General features: G+C 36.9%; 2 protein-coding genes across 4 annotated transcripts; one reads left to right on the top strand and one right to left on the bottom strand.

Annotated features, from left to right (window-relative positions):
* Positions 1–9,571: 9,571 nt before the first annotated feature.
* On the top strand, positions 9,572–12,075 carry LOC121748534 (protein HEADING DATE REPRESSOR 1-like). Its single transcript, XM_042142952.1, has 3 exons — positions 9,572–9,884; positions 11,242–11,570; positions 11,654–12,075. Exons 1-3 carry the CDS (start codon positions 9,785–9,787, stop codon positions 11,858–11,860), a joined length of 636 nt encoding a protein of 211 aa, XP_041998886.1. The 5' UTR covers positions 9,572–9,784; the 3' UTR covers positions 11,861–12,075.
* Positions 12,076–12,933: 858 nt separating this feature from the next.
* LOC121748416 lies at positions 12,934–18,339 on the bottom strand. Of its 3 annotated transcripts, none has more exons than XM_042142764.1 (6): positions 18,106–18,339; positions 17,307–17,579; positions 17,045–17,218; positions 16,828–16,934; positions 15,130–15,455; positions 12,934–13,821 (listed from the first exon to the last, which is right to left on the bottom strand). In XM_042142764.1, exons 1-6 carry the CDS (start codon positions 18,235–18,237, stop codon positions 13,226–13,228), a joined length of 1,608 nt encoding a protein of 535 aa, XP_041998698.1. In that variant the 5' UTR covers positions 18,238–18,339; the 3' UTR covers positions 12,934–13,225. The 3 variants fall into 3 exon arrangements, with proteins under 3 accessions (XP_041998698.1, XP_041998699.1, XP_041998700.1); XM_042142765.1 differs by having other exon boundaries at positions 17,307–17,576; XM_042142766.1 differs by lacking the exon at positions 18,106–18,339 and adding an exon at positions 17,671–18,087.
* Positions 18,340–23,401: the final 5,062 nt, after the last annotated feature.

The raw sequence follows: 23,401 nt of genomic DNA, 5'->3' as shown, positions 1-23,401 counted from the left end.
TGGATATACTTTTTGAAACATAAATCTGAAGTTGTGGAAAAATTTGTCTTATTCTATAAAATGATCCAAACCCAGTTTCACACCACTATCAAAACCCTTAGGTCCGATAATGGGAGGGAGTTTGTTAACAATTCTATGGCCCAATTTTGTAAGGATAAGGGAATGATCCATCAAACATCCTGTGCCTACACACCCGAACAAAATGGGGTAGCCGAGAGAAAGAATAGAGTTATCCTTGAAATCACCCGGGCTCTCATGATCGAATCCAAGGTACCCAAACATTTCTGGCCTGAAGCTATAGCCACCTCTGTCTATCTCATGAACCGTCTCCCTACCAAAATCCTCAACAAAAAAACCCCGCTCGATACCCTCTCCAAAATGACCAAAATTCCCCAACACCTGAACCTTTCACCTAAAGTCTTTGGGTGCACCGTTTATGTCCATATCCCGAAACACGAGAGAACCAAACTATCACCTTGTGCAACAAAATGTGCCTTTGTCGGGTATGGGATAAACCAGAAGGGATACCGATGTTTTGACCCTCTCACCAAAAAGGTCATTACTACCTTGAACTGTAACTTCCTAGAAACCGAATTCTTTTACCACACCCACCTTAGTAGTCAGGGGGAGAGTGATCCAGGTAGTTCACCAGACTATCTAAGTTGGGTTGTGCCACTTCCAAACTCTTCGATTGAGGATCCAACAGAACCAGTTGTTATTGCCGCCGAGCAAGTCTCACCACAAGAGTCATCTCATCCGCCGTCCCCGGATCCTCCTTCGATGATATCCGAGGTAATTCCTGAACCCGATCCTAGTGAGAATACAGTTTCTCCTAACCCCTTGAGTCCAGATTTCCCCGAAGAAGATAATACGATTGACAGTGATACTGGAGGGTACGTTCTCCCTCATCGGACTACAAGAGGAATACCACCAAAGAGATACTCCCCTGAGAAGATTGGGAAGAAGAGCCGTTATGGAGTAGCAAATTTTGTGCAAGGGAATTTGGCTAAAATGGCACGGGCTTTCGAAGCCGCACTGTATGAGGAAGAGGAAATTCCACAATCGGCAGAGGAAGCAATGAAACATAAACATTGGAGGGATGCTATGCTTACTGAAATGAGGGCACTAATAAGGAACAATACATGGGTGAAAGGCAAGTTGCCTGAAGGAGTAAGGACAGTCGGGTGCAGATGGGTGTTCACTATAAAACATAGACCAGATGGCACGGTGGAAAGGTACAAGGCCAGACTTGTGGCTAAAGGGTACACTCAAACCTATGGAATCGATTATGATGAAACATTTTCACCTGTGGCGAAAATTAATACTGTGAGGGTCTTGTTCTCAATCGCCGCCAACAAGGATTGGCCACTTCACCAGTTCGATGTGACTAATGCCTTCTTGCACGGGGAGCTACCAAAACCAGTCTTCATGGAACCCCCACCAGGCTTTGCTAGTGAGTTCCAAGATGGAGAGGTGTGCCAACTGAAAAAGACATTATACGGGCTCAAGCAGTCTCCAAGGGCATGGTTCGGGAGATTCACGGAGGTGATGAAGAAGTATGGATATAAGCAGAGTAATTCCGATCACACATTGTTCATTAAGAAGAAAGGAGGTAAAATTACGTGTCTAATCATATATGTAGATGACATGATTATCACTGGAGATGATACAGAAGAAATGATCGAGCTAAGGAAGAACTTGTTCAATGAATTCGAGATGAAGGATCTAGGACTCCTTAAATACTTCCTGGGGATAGAAGTGCTAAGATCGAAGAAGGGGATCTTCATAAATCAGAGAAAGTACGTCCTCGACCTATTGGCAGAAGTGGGAATGGTGGACTGTAAACCCGCGGACACTCCAATGGTCCAAAATCATGGGTTACAAATGAAGGAAAACGCAAGACTTGCCGACAGGGGGAGATATCAGAGGTTGGTTGGAAAATTAATTTATCTATCACACACTAGGCCAGATATTGCTTATGCTGTGGGAGTTGTAAGTCAGTTTATGCATGCACCACAAGAAGAGCACTGGGATGCAGCATTAAGAATCGTCCGATACTTAAAGGGGACGGCAGATCATGGACTTCTGTTTGAAAAACACGGGAACTTGGAGATACATGGGTTTACTGATGCGGATTGGGCAGGAAATCCGAACGATAGGAAGTCAACCGCAGGATACTTCACCTTTATTGGAGGTAATCTTGTGACATGGAGAAGTAAGAAACAGAAGGTGGTAGCACTCTCTAGCGCGGAGGCAGAGTTTCGCGGAATCAAAAGTGGATTGACCGAACTACTATGGCTAAGGAGGATTATGAAAGAATTGGGCCTAGACTCATCGAAGACCTGCAAATTGTTTTGCGATAACAAGGCAGCCATCAGCATTTCTGAGAACCCGGTTCAGCATGATCGAACCAAACATGTTGAAGTTGACAGACACTTCATAAAGGAGAACATTGAAGCAAAGATAGTGGAGATGCCATTTGTCAAGTCCGAAGATCAGTTGGCGGACATCCTTACAAAGGCAGTGAACTCGAAACTATTTCGGGAAGTATTGTGCAAGTTGAGCATCGGTAACCCTGTCGCTTAACTTGAGGGGGAGTGTTGGAGAAGATTGCACCAAATCAGGGAAAAGATATACGAGAATCAATCTTTACCAAGTATAGGAGATTTGGAATCAATGTAATTATGTTAATTAGGTTTACCATATAGATGAGTCCTTAGCCCTATATATTGACGCTATGTGTATAATGTAAATTCATTCAGAAATAATATATCGATTCTACCGATACTTTAACAGTTTTAGTATTGAAAAACAAACTAAAATGGCAAACCGAAACTAATAATCTATTATTGGACATATGAAGTAGTATATTAGTTATCACTGTGCGTTTGAATTTTTTATTTCAATTTTCAAGGAAAAAAGTAGCAGCATGTGTGTGACATTCAACCAATTCTGTTTTACAACTTTGTATTTGTGGGTCGTTTGGTAGGAGTAAAAATTCCATGATCCTTCCATACCAAGTTGGCATGGTGATTTGGTATACTTCACCAATAATTTATTGACAAGTGGAAATAAAAAAAGGCCTCATGCCACATCAATTCAATAAAACTTAACTGCACAAAATAAACGTTCACTAATCATGGAAAGTAGCATTATATCACTATTAACTATGGAAATTGCCAAATAGAATAGGCGTGCAATATTACTAGACATATATATGTATATTGACCTCTTAATATAATAGGAGTAATATTTACACACAAAAAAGTAATCATATTATACTATTTTTTTATGTAAAGAAAGAAATTATTCCTTGATAGTACTAGTTTGAGATTTTATTAGTGAGACCTTTTTTCTTATTTTATATTTAAATATATATTCGAAAATTTTATACAAATAACAACTATGACTATAATATTATATTTTCTTATCATAATCTAAGTCTTAAGTAACTAATTAAGTATATTTTCAATAACTTTCAATATATTTCTTGATATTTTTTGCATGGTAATAAGAAAATATTGAAAATCATAACTGATTACTTAATATGCTAACAAAATATATTAGTTATAGTCATAAATTTTATTTGTGTAAAATTTTTTAATACACATAAATATAAAATAAGAAAAAAAAGTCTCATTAATAAAATCTTAAAATAGTATTATCAAAGAGTTGTAATGTGCTTTTTTTTTCTTGACATGTAATATGATTACTTTTTTACGTGAAATATTATTACATTAAGAAGTCAATATACATACATAATTACATAATGTAGGACCTATTATATGAATGTATCAATATTTAATAGTAGTAAATGTTACTTTCCATGATTAGTGGACGTTTATTTTGTGCAGTTAAGTTTTATTGAATTGGTGTGTAATTGATATGGCATGAAAGGCTTTTTTATTTTTATTTGTCAATAAATTATTGGTGAGGTATACCAAATCACCATGCCAACTTGATATGGAAGGATCATGGAATTTTTACTCGTTTGGTAGGGGTATGTTACAGTATGATAATGAGAATTTTATGAACTTTGTCATGCGTTTGATAAGTAAATTAATTTTTTGAGTGATTTGTGTCATGTATCTAGCTAGCCCTACAAGACGTATATGTTTCCAATTTATTTTCCACGTCCAGTCCTAAGTCCTAATCAAATTCTAACAAGTTAAAGGGTAGGCAGATCTAAGAGCACAATAATTAAAGGAAGAAATTCCGAGAAGTTTTAGTTAATTATTTTGCATTTATAAAGATGATTTTAAACGTGAAAAGCGTGTGTTTGGTCTTAATTATTGTAAAGTGGGTAATTAAGGTGATGATAATATGCCAAATTTAGTAGTCAAATGACTCAGATCCAGCTTTAATTACAATGTGCATTTAATAAAAACGTGTCAAATATCACTGCTTCGAAACGTAACACGCGTTATTATAATTATTTCCGGTTTAACAGCAAACTTAAATTTTGACACTATTTGCATGTTTATATTTGTAGACGACTTTGGCATTTAGTTTAATGAGATATGATATATTTCCACATACAATTATCTCTCCATTCATTTGCCGCTTCTAAGTTCTAAAAAATTATAAATTTTACAAGGAATTTTGTTAAAGTTATCATGCAAATGCGATTGTTTGGGAATTGGGGAGAAGACGAGTTAGATATATTTTCAGCATTGAAGATATCTAAATTGCTTTAGGAAAAGAAGGATAATCCCTTTTTATTGCAATTGCTCAAGGAGAAAGTTTCTAGTTGGCAGTTGCATTCAAAGAAAACGCTTGGGAAGAAGACGAAGAGAAAGAAAATTGGAGAATAGAAAAGGAAAAGAAAGAAAATATAAAAAGATATTGATGATATGGAAATAGGCGCTCACTCTCTTAGTTTAATTATTATTTATCGTCATTGTTTAATCATGCTTGGTAATTACTACTACTAGGAGTATTATTTATCCTTGTATATTTAATCAAGTGTCATATTTAATTTTTTCCTATTCTTAAAATGGTTTAGTTGGATAAAAAACTTACTCATTTTATAACCAAAACACAGGTTCAACCCCGTGACTTCAACAAAAATTTACTCATACCACAACGAGTCAATAACTATGGAACCTAAGGTATCTTTGAATAATATTCTTATTTGATTGAATAAGATTCTTCTTAATGAGCAATGATTAATATAGTTTTTTGGAACACCGATAATATAATTTAATTAAAGTACTAACACCAACTCTTTATTTTTAAGTACTAACACCAACTCCCCTTGCTATAATCATACTGGATTGGAATTATATTTATTTAATACTTATTTGATTATTACATACAAATTGACGGTCACAATGCATATTATCATTATTATGTGTCCATAAACATAAAATAGTTAAGGAATCTAGCGCAACGTCGTCTTTCAATATAGAGTCTGATATGCCAATAGAAGTCACCAAAATTATATACTTTTAATTATGTAGTGTCCAACTCCAAACCAGGTGGGCAAGTGTTGCTATCAACAAAAAAGATTTGTCTTAAATTTCATGAATTTTACCCACCAATTTTAAGTAAAATAATAGAGATCTAAGTTAAAGAACAATAAGTGGAATAGTAAAATAAGAAAAAGTGTTAACACTATGTACAGAGAATTTAGCACTAACGAAACATATAGCCCCATAATCTATATTCTATACAACACAATTCTTTTCTAAGAATTGAAGATTATATTTTGGTTTTACAATCATGCATTTGGTTTTACAATCATGCATGTATATTACATTTGGTCAGTTTCGATACATATCTTAATATGTATTTTATAAATGTATTAATTAAATATTAATCAAGACGACTCATATGCTATGTTTGCACCATTTATGAGCACCTACTAGGTATCATTTTCTTAATCGCGCATACAATAAGACAAAATCTGTCAAATTTACAAATTAAATAGAAAATCAAACCCCGATTTGTAGTTTATTAAAATGAGAATTAAATTAGTAGATGTAGGTTACGCATTGATTCTGTGTAGTTGTAAGTTTGATGATATTGATCGTAATTCTGAGATGTTAGAGAGGGGGAAAAGGCTCACATGATAATAATCTTCATGTCAGTTGTGTTTATAGCAATGATGCATCACAGCTTTAGCTTAATATTTATGGAGTAATAAAGAATCATGTACTATATATATTAATATTATAAATATTTGTAATATTAAATTAGGAAACCGTCATTTATCAGTAATGCTAAACTGGGACAAACAGGATAAAAAAAGTATTAATATGGAAGGTGGGCAAACATATTACACTTAAATTTATGTGATCATGTCTTAGGTTATTCATGCATGTCCCACATATATAATTAATGATCTTGGTTTATCACTATATTCTGCACTCACCCTCTATATATTGATTTGGCTGCCATATATTGTTTAAATCATGGTTTTTGTTTATGTTGCCAATTTTCTAAATTATCATGAACTCAGCAAACTCAACATGACTACGAAGCACGGTTCAATTGGTAGGGAGCTTTCCTCCGATCCTATCAATCTATTATATGCCCTGATCCAACTAAATGTGTTATAAGTGCATACATGTTATTTAAATAAATTAACATTGTAATATTATATGCATTTTGTAAGATTCTGCTATAATGAATGGTTCGATAATTGCAGATTTGGAAGACGAAAATACATTTGTTTAGGTATGTTTAACTTTGAATCTGTGTTTGATGCGGAAAGATAACAATTTTGTAGTTAGAAATTAGAAATGATAATTTACCAATTTTGTATTGAAACAGTGCTTGGAATTCGAAAACTACTACACTAACATCTAATTCACTTGTTTCTTTTCTTAATGTAATTGAGAACTCTTCCTAATCAAAGGTATACTTATATAAATTGATTACTACATAATTGATAATACTAGTCGGCCCATTCTAGACATTGTGTATTTATATTCATGGCCCATTTTAATTGACATTGGTTTATTCATAGCTGAATTCTTGGGGCTTTTTACACATTAATTTATCTCGAAAGTACCTATAAAATTGAGCCCACTCCAACAATGTCCAGATCATTTCATATAAAGCCTATAAGGCTATAACATTTCCTCACTTATCTCATAATGGTTAAAGTTAAAAGTAATACTGTATCAATTATGCTATGACAACAAAGCGTCGTTGTTTTTGATAAAAAAAAAAGACATTATTATTCCACATTTTTAGTGTTAATTACTCGCATGTAGAGTCCTAATTTACCATTTTTGAGTGTTCCACTTTAGGAATCTCGATTGGAATATTCCATAAATGTTATTAGGCCCCACATTCCATTAACATTTTTTCACTCACATTTTACTATAAAACTAATATAAAAAAAGTAGAACTCACATTCCACTATCTTTTTTCACCAACTTTCCTTTATATTTTTTAAAACTCGTGCCGAATTCAACTGAGACTCCTAAAGTGGGACGGAGGGAGTAATAGACTTTGATAAATCTGGAATGATGTGATTTTGTTGTCATGTCATATTTGATTTTTTACTAAATTCCCTTTTTGGTCCTTAACATTTGACGATTTTTTGATTTTGGTCCATAACATTATCTTTTGAATTACTTGGTCACTCACAAATAAAAATCGATCACATTTGGTCCGAAATGGATGGAACTGTTAAAATTTAACAGTCAACGGGTTTTAAATCAGTTTTGACCGGATTAAGTTAATAATTATGTTTAATTAATGTCTAATATCTAATTAGAATTTTAATTTATTTTAAGAAAAAGAAAAAAGATTCATCCAAATCTGTAAATCCGTATCTCAATTCCTCTGCCAAATCCACCAATTCCTCCAGTTACTCTTGTGTTATAAGAAATCTCAATCACTCTCCACAAATGCGATACACTAATCAAACAAAAATCAAAATCTCGACGACCTCACATCTCTCTCCTCACCGCCAGAGAAAAATCGCGATTCAGCAAGCACGACTTCTTCCCGGAGCCTTCCTTCCAGAGCTCCTCCGCCTACCTCTCCGCCACCGCACCGCACCGCCGCCTCCGCGACCGTCTCCTCGGCCGCGCCTCCGAATCCGACGAGCTCATCGAGGCGAAGAAGCAATCCGAGCACGAGATGAAGAAGTGCCTCACCTGGTAGGACCTGATCTGGCTCCGTCATCGGCTCAGGCATCTTCAGCATTACCGAATTGGAGACGCGCGACACCGCCTGCCCCGCGATCATCGCCTCCTACGCCGTCTCCGGCCTCTCCGCTCTCCTCTACGTCTTCTGCTACACCGAATTCGCCGTCGAGATCCCCGTCGCTGGTGGATCCTCCTCCTTCCTCCGCCTCGAGTTAGGGGATTTCATCGCGTTCATCGCCGTCGGTAACATTTTGCTCGAAAGACTCGTCGGCGCCGCCGGATTAGGGCGAACCTGGTCCTCCTATCTCGCTAGCATCTTCAGTAATAATCCCGATTTCCTCCAACTTAGGGTTAATTCCTTCGCTAAGGCTTCAATGTACTGGATCCCCTTGCTGTATTAATAATTTTGTTAATTGTGAACGGAATCGCCATGCTAGAACGAAGCATTCATCAAATTTTCCCTCAGCGAAGAAATCCACGACGATATGTAATTTTTTAGATTTTGGTTAATTAGATATTAGACATTAATTAAACATAATTATTAACTTAATCCGGTTAAAATTGATTTAAAACCAGTTGACTGTTAAATTTTAACGGTTCCATCCATTTCGGACCAAATGTGATTGATTTTTATTTGTGAGGGACCAAATAATTTAAAAGATAATGTTATGGACCAAAATCAAAGAATCGTTAAATGTTAAGGACCAAAAAGAGACTTTAGTCTTTGATTTTTTCTATATTAGTTTTTATTTTAATTTTAAATTACAGTTTTAAAAGTTTTAAGATAGACTAGAAGTTGATGTAAAATTATGATGTAGTAAATGATAATTATTTCTTTTAAATTATGAAAATTTAAGTCATTTTTGTTTTGATTATAACTATTAATAAATAAAAATGAGTTGATCCAACTGCAAAAAAGGTGGGACTCAAATTAGACTGGATAGCTAAAAAATACTACCCCAGTTTACCAAGAATAAAGCTGGTATGAATCCACCGCTATGCCCTTAAACTAGTGATTCCTGTAGTTAAATTATGCATATTAAAAATAAAAATGACGTAACATTTAAAATTGTGTTAAACCGGCTATTAAGTTTTAATTATACAATTACACGTGTCAGTGTTTGGTGCCTTAAGGGTTTCAGTGGCATGAAGCTCAAACCAACACATAGCTATTTTAATTGTTAATTTAACAGCTTAATGCCACGTGGATCGAGATCCTTATTAATCATCTCTTTCTCTATCACCCATTTTTTAGCACGCATAAAATGTCTTTCTTTTAAATGGTAAATTCAGTGTTCATTGAAGGGCAAAAGAAAATTCTTGCCACGCGAATATAATGAATAAGCCGTTGGATATACTCATTTCATATACAGTAAATCGATGCAATAAGTTTACCATTATTATTCAATAATAAATAGACAACATAACCAGTTGAATTAATTGGATTTAATTTAACCTTGTACCGAAGCAAGAAAGAGGTGCACCAAACAAAGCGACAAATCCCAACCGTCCAAACAACCTTTGATGATGCCGTCAAACAGTATCCCATTTCCATTTCTATTTCTCTCTCTCTAGACTCTGAAATTCGCCCAGAAATATTACTTTTGTGGGTAAGAAAAATCTGATGCTAAATAGCTGAATTTTAAACTTACTGTTGTGGTGTGAATCTTTGAGTTATGGGAGAAGCAGCTGCGGCAAATAAAGGGGGAACTTTGAATGGATTCTCTCCGGTTTCTTCTGCTCCTATTTTTTGGAAATCTAGGAAAAGATTAACTGGTAAATTAAGAGCTTCTCTTTTCCTTCAATTCTTGATTTATATTTTTCTGTACTAGTGTGTGACTGTGCGAAAATGGTACTGATTTATTCTAATCTGCTCCTGTTTAGTTTAATCTCATCTTTTGCATGCATGCTACAGTTTGAGGTAAGACCCAGATTTTTCCCCAATCAAGCGATGTTGGATCTTCAAAGGATTGATTTTTCACATGTTTTAATTGATTCATTATTATTTGTTTGTTTGTTGAAGATTGATTCTTGCTTCAATTATTTGCCGTGTTGATGAGAGTAGGGTTGGCTTTGCTGAAACGTCGCCGTATCGCTTAGCTGTGGCTATAATTTGATTACCTGCTTCCTCACCTAACGATAACGATATCAGTTTCTTTGATTCAACGTTTACTATTTTTGTATGGCTACTTGTGGAATTAGTGCTGAAATTCTATTTATGTAATTATTTTCCAAAATTTGATCTTCCGTTAAATCAGCTGAAGACTTTTGCAGGCGGCGACTTCTTCAATTAGATATAGTACTTAATAATTGAAATATATTTATTTACTGAAATCTGTAGTCAATTGCTCCTTGTTCATTAAGTTTGAGCTAAGATGTAGTGGAGTAGTTTGTAAAGCAGCTAATCTGTTCTCCTCGATAATCGGTTGTTAGAGCCATTGCCAGAGCTTCACTTGTAATCCAAATTTGAGATTAAGGAAGCTTCATAACTTTCACCTATAGATAAGTATACATCAGTTGCCAATAGTTGGGAATTTTTAGTACTAACATATTTTATGATTGGCTTTTGTAGTTATAACCTCAATGATAAGCCAAGATATAGCAATTTTGCACAATCAATGATGCTTGTTCGTATTCTGCGGTCCTACCCCACCTGGTTTATGTAAATGTTGCTTTACTCTGACTCCTTCTATTTGAACTACCTGAATCACCCAAATGGCACTGAAGAAACTTATCTGATAACCTGTGTAATATAGCAAAGAAGAAAAAGGGATGCTTGTATAATCCGTTTTGCCTTGTGTTCGTCACTGAGCCCTATATTGTCCGATTGCTGTTCCTGTTTTAAACTGTGTCAGTTGCAGATGATAGTGCTTTTCAACTCATCCTTGTCTAGGGAAACTTATTTGCTTGTGAGTTTCCGATTTGGATATGTAGTAAGCTTCATTAAGGGTCCCTGCATTTTGACCTCTTCATTTGTGTCTAGAATACGACTAATATGTGGATTTGATTGTCAATACATTGGAATTGAGTAGGATTGCATTCTATAAATTTTGTCTCTTGCCTTGCCTCGTTAATGGGAATTAATTCAAGAACTGCTCTTGTGAGTCATGCTTCATGATCAATGTTCGGGCAGGTACTGTGAAGAACACGAATGAGACACTCGATGGTTCGAGTGGTGACAAAACCCCGGAGAAACAAGCTGAGTCACCAGCAGAGGACATGCAGCTAGAACTGAACAGCGTCTCAGTGCTCTCAGAGAAACGTAAGGCTCTATTCGAACCACTGGATCCTGTGATCAACTCAAATGGGAAACGCCCTTCTGCAGAAACCCTACTCCCACCTCCCGACTTCGAATCAGCTAGCTATCCGAAGGGTTGGCTGATTGGGAAGAAGCGGAAGCTGGTGAACGTGGACGTTGTGGAGAGCATGCGGAGAATCGCAGTGCAGGAGATGAACCGGAAGGTGGTGTTTAGCTAATAATCTAAAGCCTTCGACTTTAGTATAGTGACCTGAACATGAAACACTGGTTTGATGTATGTGTGCAGGACAGGGAGATTGATGGGCTGAACGAGCAGTTGGAAGAGGACGCTCGATGCCTGGAGCACCTGCAGCTGCAGCTGCTCGATGAACGGAGCAAACGAGCAGACGTGGAGAGACAAAACACGATGCTGCAGAGCCAGATAACGATGCTGATGGACGTGTTGCAGGAGAATGAAGCAGTGGAGGATGAAGGGACACAGGGAGACTCATAAATTTTACGTATTTTATTTTATTTTATTTTATTTTATTTTATTTGACATTATATATATGTGTGGTTTGTTCTTTTGTATATGTTTGAAGAAAAAATGTAAGACTGAAGAGAGATGAGATATTTGTCAAGGTTGAACGCGCATCTCTACATTTGTCCATGTGTATACACTCTATTGTAAGTAGTTATTTTTTGGGGAACTTGAGCTTTAGAGAGACACATAGATATTTTGTTGTATTTTGTTGGCCATGAAAAGTATAAAATGTGCTAATGCTAACCTATCAATCAGGATGATGGTAATACACATTCATCACGAAAATCATACGGTCAATTTATCACTACCAGTAATTGTTGTAAATAAAATTGGAAATGGAAATGGAAATGGCTGAAGTGATATGGGAAATGACGAAGCAAATTCGAAAATGACTTGTTCGAAGATCAAGGCCAAATTGACACTCGCTTAATTGCATATTTCCCTCCGATTTTGTTGTATTTATATTTCCATTATGTTTATAAATTCAATTAGTATGTGTTTTTCGTTTATATAAATAGGGTGACTTCTGTTGTTTAATGAGAATTTAGTAGCTATTGTTTATTTGTAAATTAATTAAATTAAATGTTACTATAAATTAGATATATTACAAATTATGAGAAATGTAGGTGAATAGTACTCTTTATTAATTGTCATATAGTATTTGACTTGTGAGTTTTAAGAAATTATTGACATAGTAAAGAAAAGTAAGTAGAATGTGAGTCTTACTTTTACATACTATTATAAAATCGTGAAATCGTGAGTAAAAATAAGTTAATGAAATATAGAGCCCACTTTAGTACAAATGAATAACCAGACAAAAAATAAAATAGTTAAAAAGAACTTCTCTCAGTATTCATGGTTGTGAGTTGCACTCAAGTGCAAAATTTTCGTTTTCCAATTTTTGATTGAATTCACTGAGAATGCAGTAATTTTATAAGTACATAATATTATATATACATTTCACTACTAATTTTGCCAGTAATTTTTTCTACAAAGAACTCTTTCCATATTATAATTTGTACAAGTAAATTCAGAGTCACACGTCACAATCATAGGCATATAATATTAGACACTGTGTTAATATTCTTACAGACGTACAACAGTATGCATTGGTGCAAAAGTATGATTTCAGGATTAGGAAGTGCAAATTTGCAGCAGGATATTTATCAACCAGCAGAAGCAGAGAGTATCTAAATGCCAACTTCAAAACATAACTAATTACAGGATTCATCATCAATCTTATTTCCGAACCCTCAAACTACACAGATTGTTGGCACCATACATACCGACTACACACCCATGTACACACGTGCATCCATCTCCAACTAGTGTGCATCATCGAGCTTGGTTTTCATAATCTTCAGAAATGTTGAATAAGAACTGTGGTAGAGAAGCTATCCTAGGGAGATTAAGCAGCAGCTCTCCAACAGAGTCTTTCCTCGACATGGACGACGCCTGGTTAGGGCCCGAGACATCTTCGTTATTGCTATCTCCAGCCTTCTTGTCCATAGACAATGAACCATCACTACTCAATTCATCTTCTCCTTTCTGCATCAATGAAAGATTGAGGCTGTTGTCCCTTCTGAGCTGAGCGCTGGAACCTGCAGGGGTGTCTTTCTGCAGGAGGCAGCAAAGAGAATCAACCCTAGACATGAGTGATTTCTCATATGAGTCTGGCAAGTGCTGAGTTTCACTAAACAAGCACTGTTTGATGTCATCCAAGATTTGGAGGCTCTGCCATTCCTCGCTTGAGAGTGTAGGATTCTCAGAGGTACCCTGTTCTGATATCCGATTCTCGAGATGGCTCACTAAGTCGCTCATAGACATAGAAGTGTGGAGACCAGGGGCTTTGATCCGATCCCAATTACTGAACTCCTTCAGTTGATCAATTCTGCTGTTTTTGATATCTTCAACGGTCAATGCGCCCCTAGCTGTGTAAATATAAGAGCAACAGTAAGAACTCAAACTTTAGAGCAGTGTCTATTCTTGGATAAAATAGTAAACCTAATCCAAAGCAAATTACTTCCAATTTGCTTCTTGTACAGTCGGTCTTCTTTAGTTTCACTTCATGAGTACATAATTATTGTAAAATTGTACAGGACACAAAATCTAATCCAGCCATACTAATCATTAGACAAGAGAAAGAGAGAGAAGAGAGAGGGCAGGCAGGCTGCAGTATGCATAATTGTGTGAACCCATAATTGATGTTTGAGGTAAAACACAATGCAGCAAATACCTGAGAACTAAAAGTAGTTACAGAATTTCCTACTCAGCTCATATTCCTCATGTCAAACAAGTCTCACTCCTCTAAATACAAAATGACATGTTATATTATTTCTATTAAAACTTAAATCAAGTAGTTCCATTCTAGATTGCCAAAGCATTTGTTCACTGGGTAAGAGAAGTTGGCACTTGTCAGTCCAACGACGACATCAATACATATATATGTCAGGCTACTGCACACCATAAGGTACGAATGACCCCTTGTAGAAGCTTTTCGAAATAACAATTTCTGGCCAAAGTAATGATGCAATGCTCAAACAGGTTCTCAGAATGTCAACATAGTTTCTTTTGCCACTCGTTTGTCTCAAGATAAAAATATGTAGTATTAAAGAGAGGGTAACGGGGCAAATTATTTGACTCACCACGGAATGCTCGAAAACCATCAAGCGCATCCTTGTTTTTGTATAAAGATAGGGGGGGAGTTATACTAGCAGTCTGTCACTGGCTATTCAGTTTCCTAAAATTGACAACTGTCCCCAATCATATCACAAGGATAAATTCTTATGGATGTAACATTTTTCAAGCTAACCCAAATGGTTCATAATGTGGTATAATTATTTGAAATTTGTAATAGTGTGGCTGCACGAGATGCGCAATTTAGTTCTGGAACTCATGAAACCAACTTTTTTACAGTCATCTTTGGCTTCAAGTATACTGGAGCATGCATTTCAAGCGACATTGAAGAAATTATTCACCTGCATAAATATTTAACAAACCTAAAACTATTAATGGCCACAAAAGTTCCATCTATTTTTACCCCAAAAGCTCACTAATTTGTTTTGGTAACAAAATACAGCACACACAGCATGCTTGAAAAAATCAACAGAAAAACCCATAGCGCAACCAGACGAGAGGGCTCAGAAGAAGTATATTAACTCCAGCGAGTCAATTTCAGCTATACCACATAAGAGATACATAAAAATTAAAAAGCATTTCCGTTCAAGTAATTGTCATACCTGAGCTTGGAGATGGTGTTTCACAGGGGTAAGATTCCGAATGTCTGCCAAGAACATCTACATCATTCTTTGAGGATGAAGATTGAGGCCCTGCCGGTGAAGCAGTATCCTGCAAGCTGAAGAAGGAAGGGCTTCCCTCCCTATTCAAATCTAATTCATGATTGTCCTCAGTCTGATCGTCAAAAGCAGGAATCCGGGGTTCAAAATATGGAGATTCTAATTTAGTTTCCCCTTGCTGACTAAGAAAGTTCAAGCGGGGATCACACTGAATGAGTTTTTCAAAGTGTTTCCCCAACAAGCCTTGTGGGCATTCCAAAAAGTGTTGTCTGAAACCAAAAATAAAAATAGAATAAACGGGTCAAGGATGTGGCAAGGTTTTCATGGCATTAACAATCGATCATATGCCAGAGAGTAAAAGGTTAAAACACAATACATATGGGAAACTACAAACTGATTTCAAGCTACCGTCCCATGTGACAGAAGAGAGAGAGAGATTCATAATCGAACTGGATGATTCACTTAAAATTAACCACTATACAAGCACCAGCATTATTTCAGTAAACAGAACTCATAAGAAGAACCTGTTCATTACAGACAGGAGACATTTAAGTATATATATTCTTAGTTTTGCATCATATCAACTGACTTGGCTATTAAAAACATTGTAATATTCAATTCTATCCTTCTTTATCAGTGATTATATTTTACAGTGGGATAGGATTATTCTGATCCTTATCTATAAGTTTCTTTTTTATTTTGTATTATCCTTCGTAATTGTGTAAAGCCCACATGGGTAGCAATCAAATATACAATGCCACAACAACCTCCACTGATAACCACTTAGCATCCATCTTTGCTTTGCCAAAAGGGTTAATCCAAACTATTACAAGAGTTTGTTGCGTCTATATACCAACTCATTAGAGTGAAGTGGGATTTTCGATGGCTCTCTCATTTCTTGACATAATGTTCTCAGTATGTTTCTTCCTATGTAATTTATCTCAAGAGTCAAGACAGTACTTTAAGGTGGCTGTAAATACCCCAAGCACACTGGTAGGTCCTAAAAGTTTTCCGGGATTGTGCAACAAGCTCCACCAACCATTACTCAACATTAATCCACATTTTGCTAGGAAGACATCATTCAGAGATACCCACTAAGTGGCTAGCCAGAATATAAAACTCCCTAATCATGTGTGGTACTCCCTCCGTCCCAAGGAAGTTGACCCCTTCCTTGGGCGGCACGGGGATTTATGCAACTTTATTTTGTGTGTGTAGTGGAGAGAGTAAAGTAGAGAGAGAGGGAATAAAGTAGAGAGAAAGGAGTCCCCATTTTTAGGGTCCACATTATTAGTAGTGTGTAATTGGTTAAAAACTTTCCATATTTAGACTTAGTCGAATTTTGGGGGCGGCCAAAAATGGTAAAACTAGTCAATTTTTTTTAGGACGGAGGGAGTATAAGAAAAACAAATAAAACATGAAATTTTATCCATGACAACACAAACCACAGAATACACAAAGAAAACCAATATGTAGCGAGTGAGCATGAAAATAACTGTAACAGACTAATGGAGTACTGGAAAACTTCGTTAGAATACACAAAGAAAACCAATATGTAGCGAGTGAGCATGAAAATAACTGTAACAGACTAATGGAGTACTGGAAAACTTCGTTTATACTATCTGGAAGCGGGAAAATCCATACCTGCATATACTAGCTTGTCCACCAGTAAAATCTGATGTTGCTTGCCAAAGAGTGTGCTTCCTAGGTTGTGGATTGGTCTCCCTAAAGAAAAGAGGCTGTCGTGCCAGCTGACAAATGAACAGAAAAAAGGGGCTTTATGGACGGTGCATTACTTACTGAAGAAGCACTAAAACAAAACAAAGAAAGACAACATTTACATCATGAGAATGTATATTACCACAACATCTAAAGTTCCAGGAGCATCATCACTATAATTTGCCTTCAATGCCATAATATCAGACCACTGAATTTCAATTTTATTCTTAAGACCCCCGTCGAGAACTTCCCACACCAGCTTATGCTTGGCAAAATAACATTTTGCCACCAAGTCTCCTTCATATCTTGATTTATACTGCAAATTAAAAAAAAATTGTGATAAATATCACACAAATATTTACTGTTATTATTCACAATTTTTCAAAACACGAAATGCCAGTTACCTCCCAGGTCCCGATTCTTAGAACTGAACCAGGAAAATTGGAGGCCTTCAACTTATCACCAGATCCCCCAGCAGCTCTGGAGGACTCCTTTTTACTATTACTAGGAGTTCCGACTTTAGGCACAGAGGAGTGGGACAGTTTCATTTGAATCAACTCCAGTAATGATGGGCTTTTCCTTAGTCGCAAACCCAACGGACTTGGCTCATCAAGAGGATTGTATTGCGATGGTGGAACTCCAAAACCATCCATTCCTAAACTCTGTGGCTGCTGCTGCTGAAATGAGTTCAGGTTACCATAGTTAGAACACATTTATAGCATTTGAATATTCTTTAAATAACTTCTTTTCCATGAACAAAAAAATTACCGCATATTTCAAAATAAGCCCAACAAGCAATCAGTTCCAACTCATCCTAGGCGTAATCAAGCAGAATGGCCTTCCACTGGTATAAAAAATCGGTGATATCCCTTTCCCAAAATTAACTAGCTTAGATACGAGATTATCTGATTTAATAAAAAAAATTGCCTAGGCCACCCACCTCTCTACTGGAAACCAAAGGGATACTTTCATAAACCTAAGTATATTAACAACATCAAATAGAAAACATCATTCAGCAGATAAATTAGTACATTCTCACACAGTCACACTCTTAGCGGTATTTCCGAAATCAAACGTGTGATTTATTGCACGCTTCGTATTTGATTAAAATTTCTGAACACCACGCATCTACATATAATAACTAATCAGAGAGAAAAACGAGAGCAGCAATAATTAAAAATAATAGCGATTAGATATGATTACTTTGATGCGCTTGTGGAGTGGGCCGTGTTCTTCCTCTAAGGAATCCTCCACCTCCATCTTAACCGGCGGCGGCGGCGGCGGCGTCTTCTCGCCTTGCGATGCCGATTCGTCGTTCTTCATCAACTGCACCATCTTTTTAGGATCTTCAGATCGAAGAGATTTTGGCTGGAAACAGATTTGTACGGATGATTTTCGCAAAATTTATCTGTAGAACAGGATCGAAATTATTGTGAGCGAGTTGAACTGGAATTACTAATTTATTTGGGGGCGGCGACTCACACGTGTCGCCTTTTACGTGTTTCGTGGTTTCGGTGCCCCTCGCACGTGCTATACCGATTTACACGATGCTTGAATTTTCATTTTTATTTTACTATATAAAATTGGGAATAAAATTAAGAACATTAAATTACTTTGACAGTTTAGCTTATCCTTAATCGAAAAATGATTATTCATTTTTTTAAAATGAGGAATTAGGTGAAGTGTGTGAAGCGGAAGGGTAGAACAGTACTTTGACAAGCGGGGACATGTGCGGGGTGTGGTGAAGTGGTCTTGTCAATCACGTGAGGGTAGTGGATAAAGTGTGGGGCCCGGCATTTTTTCTTGAAGCTTCCGCCAGTTGTCAAGAGTGGGACGGTGGGGATGGGCTGGGTGACACGTGGAGGAATCTGCCAGCATTAGGAGACACGTAAGAAATAAGGCTTGCTTCAAGAGTAGATAATGATTGGGAATTTTGTCCCCTAGTGCAAAATTAAACGAATAGGGAGGCGTGGGACACATATTATTCCGGCGGCTGTCTATTTTTAGACCCAATCATTGCCGATTTTATGTATCGTACCTCTCTTCCAATTCAAAACACTAATTCTTGCATAGAAATTGAATAATTAAAGAGTTTGCATACAGTTTAGAAACTGAGGTAGATTAGATGAAAAGTTTGATGAGATTAAATCTAATTTTCTTTGAGATAGAGCACTTGTTAAAGAATTAATTTTATTTTCAAATATGAAGAAAATTAGATATGAGTATTAGTATTTGTTTGTTGTAGATTTTTTTTTGGTAACATGTTGTTTATAGATTTTATTATATGTAAGTTTGAGTCTTTGAGAATCGGAATAATAGATATTGTGCACCAAATTAACTATCAATTTTAATATCAAAGCATGTCAAATAAAGTGAAAGTTTATTAGTCCAGTATATATTTGAACAACTCTCACAAAAATATTATAACAAAATGTGGGATTATGATTTATTTGTGGATAGATTTTGAACTGTCACTTTTCTTGCCACTTTATAACTATTCGCCCACAATGCATCGGTCCACATAGGAAATTTCATCTCATAAAAAAGTATTCGAAAACATACCCAAAACCAGCTAGTGTTATTATGTACTAGTACTACTTTTTAATATAATTCAATATTTCAATTATGTGGTTTGCCTTGATAAGACCTCATTCTTAAGCATATTCTCCTTTTATTCTCAGTCAAACCCTGAATTTCATTAATTTTGGAGTTACTTGTGGAGGACATTGGCATTTTTCTTCTTTTGTAGATAAGCAATAAATTGTTTTTTTACACCAATCTGTAAATCACAGAAGAGGAAAATTGCAGTGGCAATTTAATACATATACTGAAATAACATTGCAAACTGTTGGAATATATCCGGTTTAAGAGAAGTTGGAATACATTCCAATATACTATTATTTCTAAAGTGGGTTATTTTGGTTTTATGTGTCATAAGAGATAAGAGATGGGACAATAGTTTGTGGAGTATGAATTTATGAAGTTGGGTCGGAGTAACAGCTGTGTTACTCAGAGGTGAGTGCATGTCTATAAAAAGCCTATTTAGTTATTTTGGTCATGAAATATTATTGGAAGGCATATTGAAACCATATATATGAGCATCTAGCTAGCAAAAAGAATTTATTTATTCTTGTTGCGGAATACTTTTTGAAAGCATAGAGCATCTATAAAAATCCCATTTTCTTTAGTGATGGAATAATATTTCAATGCATAAATATGAGCATATAGTACTCTTAATAGTAATATCTTTAGTCTTTTTGCTTATATTGTGTCGATACCGTAATTGTGAGGCAACCTCAAAACGGGGCCAACATTTTTTTCTTGATTTAAAGATTGTCTCAAGTGGTAATTCAATACAAAATCAAGTAGTTGAAGAAAGAGGGTTATGATCGAAAATTTTTTAGCTTAGAAATGAAAAAAAAAATTAACTTGATTTACTCACACATGAATATAGTCTGAGTACATCGAGAGTTGTGTGTTGATTCGATTATTCAAAAATAATCGCATTTTGTTGTTTCACTTAAATTTCATTTTTATTTTTAGTAGTCTTGATTAAAAATCAAACTAGTTAAATATTAAAACTGTTGGGATTTACGCACACAAGGCTTTCACACACTCAATAAGATCACACACACACTCACTGTTGTATGAGATCACACAATGCAGGAAACACACACACTCACACTTTGAGTATTGAAGATGATAATCTTGGAGAGAAAACTGGAAAACTCTTTATTGATTAAACTCTATTCTAAACTACATACATGGTGAGCTATTTAAAGCTCTATAATCATGTAGCAACTGCTACTAACTAACTACAAGAAGAATCAAGAAAGCAAGAAGAATAACCGCTACATCTCAGCTAACTAACTGCTGCTCCAACGGCTAGTTCGGCTAGGTTGCTTCTACCTTCTCGGTTCAAGACCGAGCTCCTTCCTCGGCTCAATACCGAACTCATTCTCGGCTTACAACCGAACTCTTCCTTCTCGGCTTACAACCGAACTCTTCCTTCTCGGCTCATTCCAGCTCAACGCCGAGCTTCCATACCGAGCTTCCATACCGAGCTTCCATACCGAGCTTCTTTACCGCTGAGCTTACCGACTTCTGCCTTCTTCTTCTTCTTCTCCTCGGCTAGTTCCAGGCTAGTTCCAGCTCGGTAAGCCGAGCTTACCGAACTCCTTTCTAGCCGAGCTTCTTCCAACTGAAATGAGCACTCCATTATTACAATTCTCCACCTGAGGGCTCATCTCAGTTCTTGCACAAACATTGATCCATTTCTTGCAATGATCAAACTTGTCTCTACCTAGAGACTTTGTTAGCATGTCAGCCGGATTGTGCAAGGTGTTAATCTTAATCACCTTCACTCTCCCCTTTTCAATCTCATCTCTAATGAAATGCAACTTTATGTCTATGTGCTTGCTCCTTTCATGAAAACCCGGATGTTTAGCCAAGCACATAGCTGAGCTGCTGTCACAATGAATCACCATTGTCTTTTGGTCAAAACCAAAGTCAGAAATCACTCCCTGAATCCAAAAACTCTCCTGTACAGCTGCAGTGAGAGCTATATACTCTGATTCTGTTGTTGAGAGAGCAACAACACTTTGCAACCCTGACTTCCAGCTGATTACAGTTCCAAACATGGTGAAAAGATAACCTGTTTGGGACTTTCTGTTGTCCAGGTTTGCAGCATAGTCTGCATCACAATAGCCCTGCACAACCTCCTCAGATTCACCTTCCCAGCCATTGAACACAATCCCCCAGTCCTTAGTTGACTTCATGTACCTCAATATCCACTTAAGAGCATTCCAATGCTCCTTCCCCGGGTCTGCCATGTATCTGCTAGTCACTGAGATAGCATGAGCCAAATCTGGTCTTGTACAAATCATAGTGTACATAACACTTCCAACCACACTAGCATAAGGGATAGCCTCCATCTCATCAGCCTCTTGCTTAGTTTTAGGGGCTTGTTCCTTTGATAGCTTAAAACTCTGGGACAGAGGAGTTGATGCAGCTTTTGCATTTTCCATTTTGAATCTCTGCAACACTTTCTCAATATAGTCAGTTTGCAGCATCCACAGCTTCTTGCAGCCTCTATCTCTCTGAATATGTATGCCTAGGATCTTCCTTGACTCTCCTAGATCCTTCATTTCAAAGCTTGACTTCAGATCTTGTTTAACTTTCTGAATCTCTGTCATAGAAGGCCCTGCAAGTAGCATATCATCCACATAGAGTAATAGGTAGGCAATGGGAGTCTTGCCTGCTTTCTTGATGTAGATGCAATCATCATATTCTGACTTGGAGAAGCCAATCTTTTTCATCTGTGCATCAAACTTCTTATTCCACTGTCTAGGACTTTGCTTAAGTCCATAAAGACTTTTCTGTAACAGGCACACCTTGCCTTCTTCTCCAATCTTCACATAGCCCTCTGGCTGTTCCATGAAGATAGTTTCCTCTAGATCTCCATTGAGGAAGGCTGTCTTCACATCAAGCTGTTGTAGCTCCCAGTCAAGCTGATTCACCACAGCCAATAGAATCCTAATCGAAGTGTGCTTCACAACAGGTGCAAACACTTCATTGAAATCGATTCCCTCCTGCTGTGTAAAGCCTCTAGCCACCAGCCTTGCCTTGAACCTGATTCTGTCTTTATCAGTGGTTTCTACCTTCTTTTTAAACAACCACTTGCAACTGATCAGCTTCCTCTCCTTTCCATCTGTATTCAGCTTGGATTTGTCCACCAAAATCCATGTTTTGTTCTTGAGTAAAGACTCTATTTCCTCATTCATGGCTTCAATCCATCTTTCTCTATCTTTACTCTGCATAGCTTCTTTATATGTGAGTGGATCTGCACCATCAATACCTTCAGCTGCACACAGAGCATAATACACAACATCAGAGAACTTTGTTGGTGGCCTTGTTTCTCTTCTAACTCTGTCCCTTGCAAGCTGATAGTCCCTGATAGAGTCTGATATAGACTCACCAGCCTGGTTGCCCTGAGTTGGAGCCTCTTCTTTATCTGAATCAGACTCACTCCCTGAGTCAATGACTCCACCTGCTCCTAGGCCAACCCCCACAGGCTCCACCTTGAAGAAATCACCCTCATCTTCATTGGAGTCCGGCTTATCTTTCAGGAATGGCATCTGATCCTCCAAGAACACCACATCCCTACTCACCAAGACCTTCTGCTTACCGGGCTCAATGCACCAGAGCCTATACCCCTTAACACCTCTCTGATACCCCAGCAAGATACATTTCAGAGCCCTAGCTTCAAGCTTACTTTGCCTAGCATGAGCATAGGCTGCACACCCAAACACCTTGTATTTTGAGTAGTCACTGTGAGCTCCATACCACATGTAATCAGGAGTTTCAGATTTCAGGGCAGTAGATGGGCATTTATTGATGAGATAGGCTGCTGTATACACAGCCTCACCCCAGAATCTGCTGCTCAAACCAGACCCAAGAAGTAGGCACCTCACCCTCTCTAGGATTGTCCTATTCATCC

The sequence above is a fragment of the Salvia splendens genome, chromosome 9 (genome assembly GCF_004379255.2).
Source record: "Salvia splendens isolate huo1 chromosome 9, SspV2, whole genome shotgun sequence".
Classification (NCBI taxonomy): Eukaryota; Viridiplantae; Streptophyta; class Magnoliopsida; order Lamiales; family Lamiaceae; genus Salvia; species Salvia splendens.
Note: the sequence above shows the minus strand (reverse complement) of the source record. Positions and strands in the feature narration are given on the sequence as shown.

Bases quoted from the DNA above. Each gene is read 5' to 3' on its own strand.
- LOC121748534 (XM_042142952.1), top strand. From the start codon at position 9,785: ATGGGAGAAGCAGCTGCGGCAAATAAAGGGGGAACTTTGAATGGATTC. The intron at 9,885-11,241 runs GTAAATTAAGAG...ATGTTCGGGCAG, and splicing joins ATCTAGGAAAAGATTAACTG to GTACTGTGAAGAACACGAAT. The intron at 11,571-11,653 runs GTGGTGTTTAGC...GTATGTGTGCAG, and splicing joins TGCAGGAGATGAACCGGAAG to GACAGGGAGATTGATGGGCT.
- LOC121748416 (XM_042142764.1), bottom strand. From the start codon at position 18,237: ATGGTGCAGTTGATGAAGAACGACGAATCGGCATCGCAAGGCGAGAAG. The intron at 17,580-18,105 runs GTAATCATATCT...AACTCATTTCAG, and splicing joins CACTCCACAAGCGCATCAAA to CAGCAGCAGCCACAGAGTTT. The intron at 17,219-17,306 runs GTAACTGGCATT...TTTAATTTGCAG, and splicing joins TAAGAATCGGGACCTGGGAG to TATAAATCAAGATATGAAGG.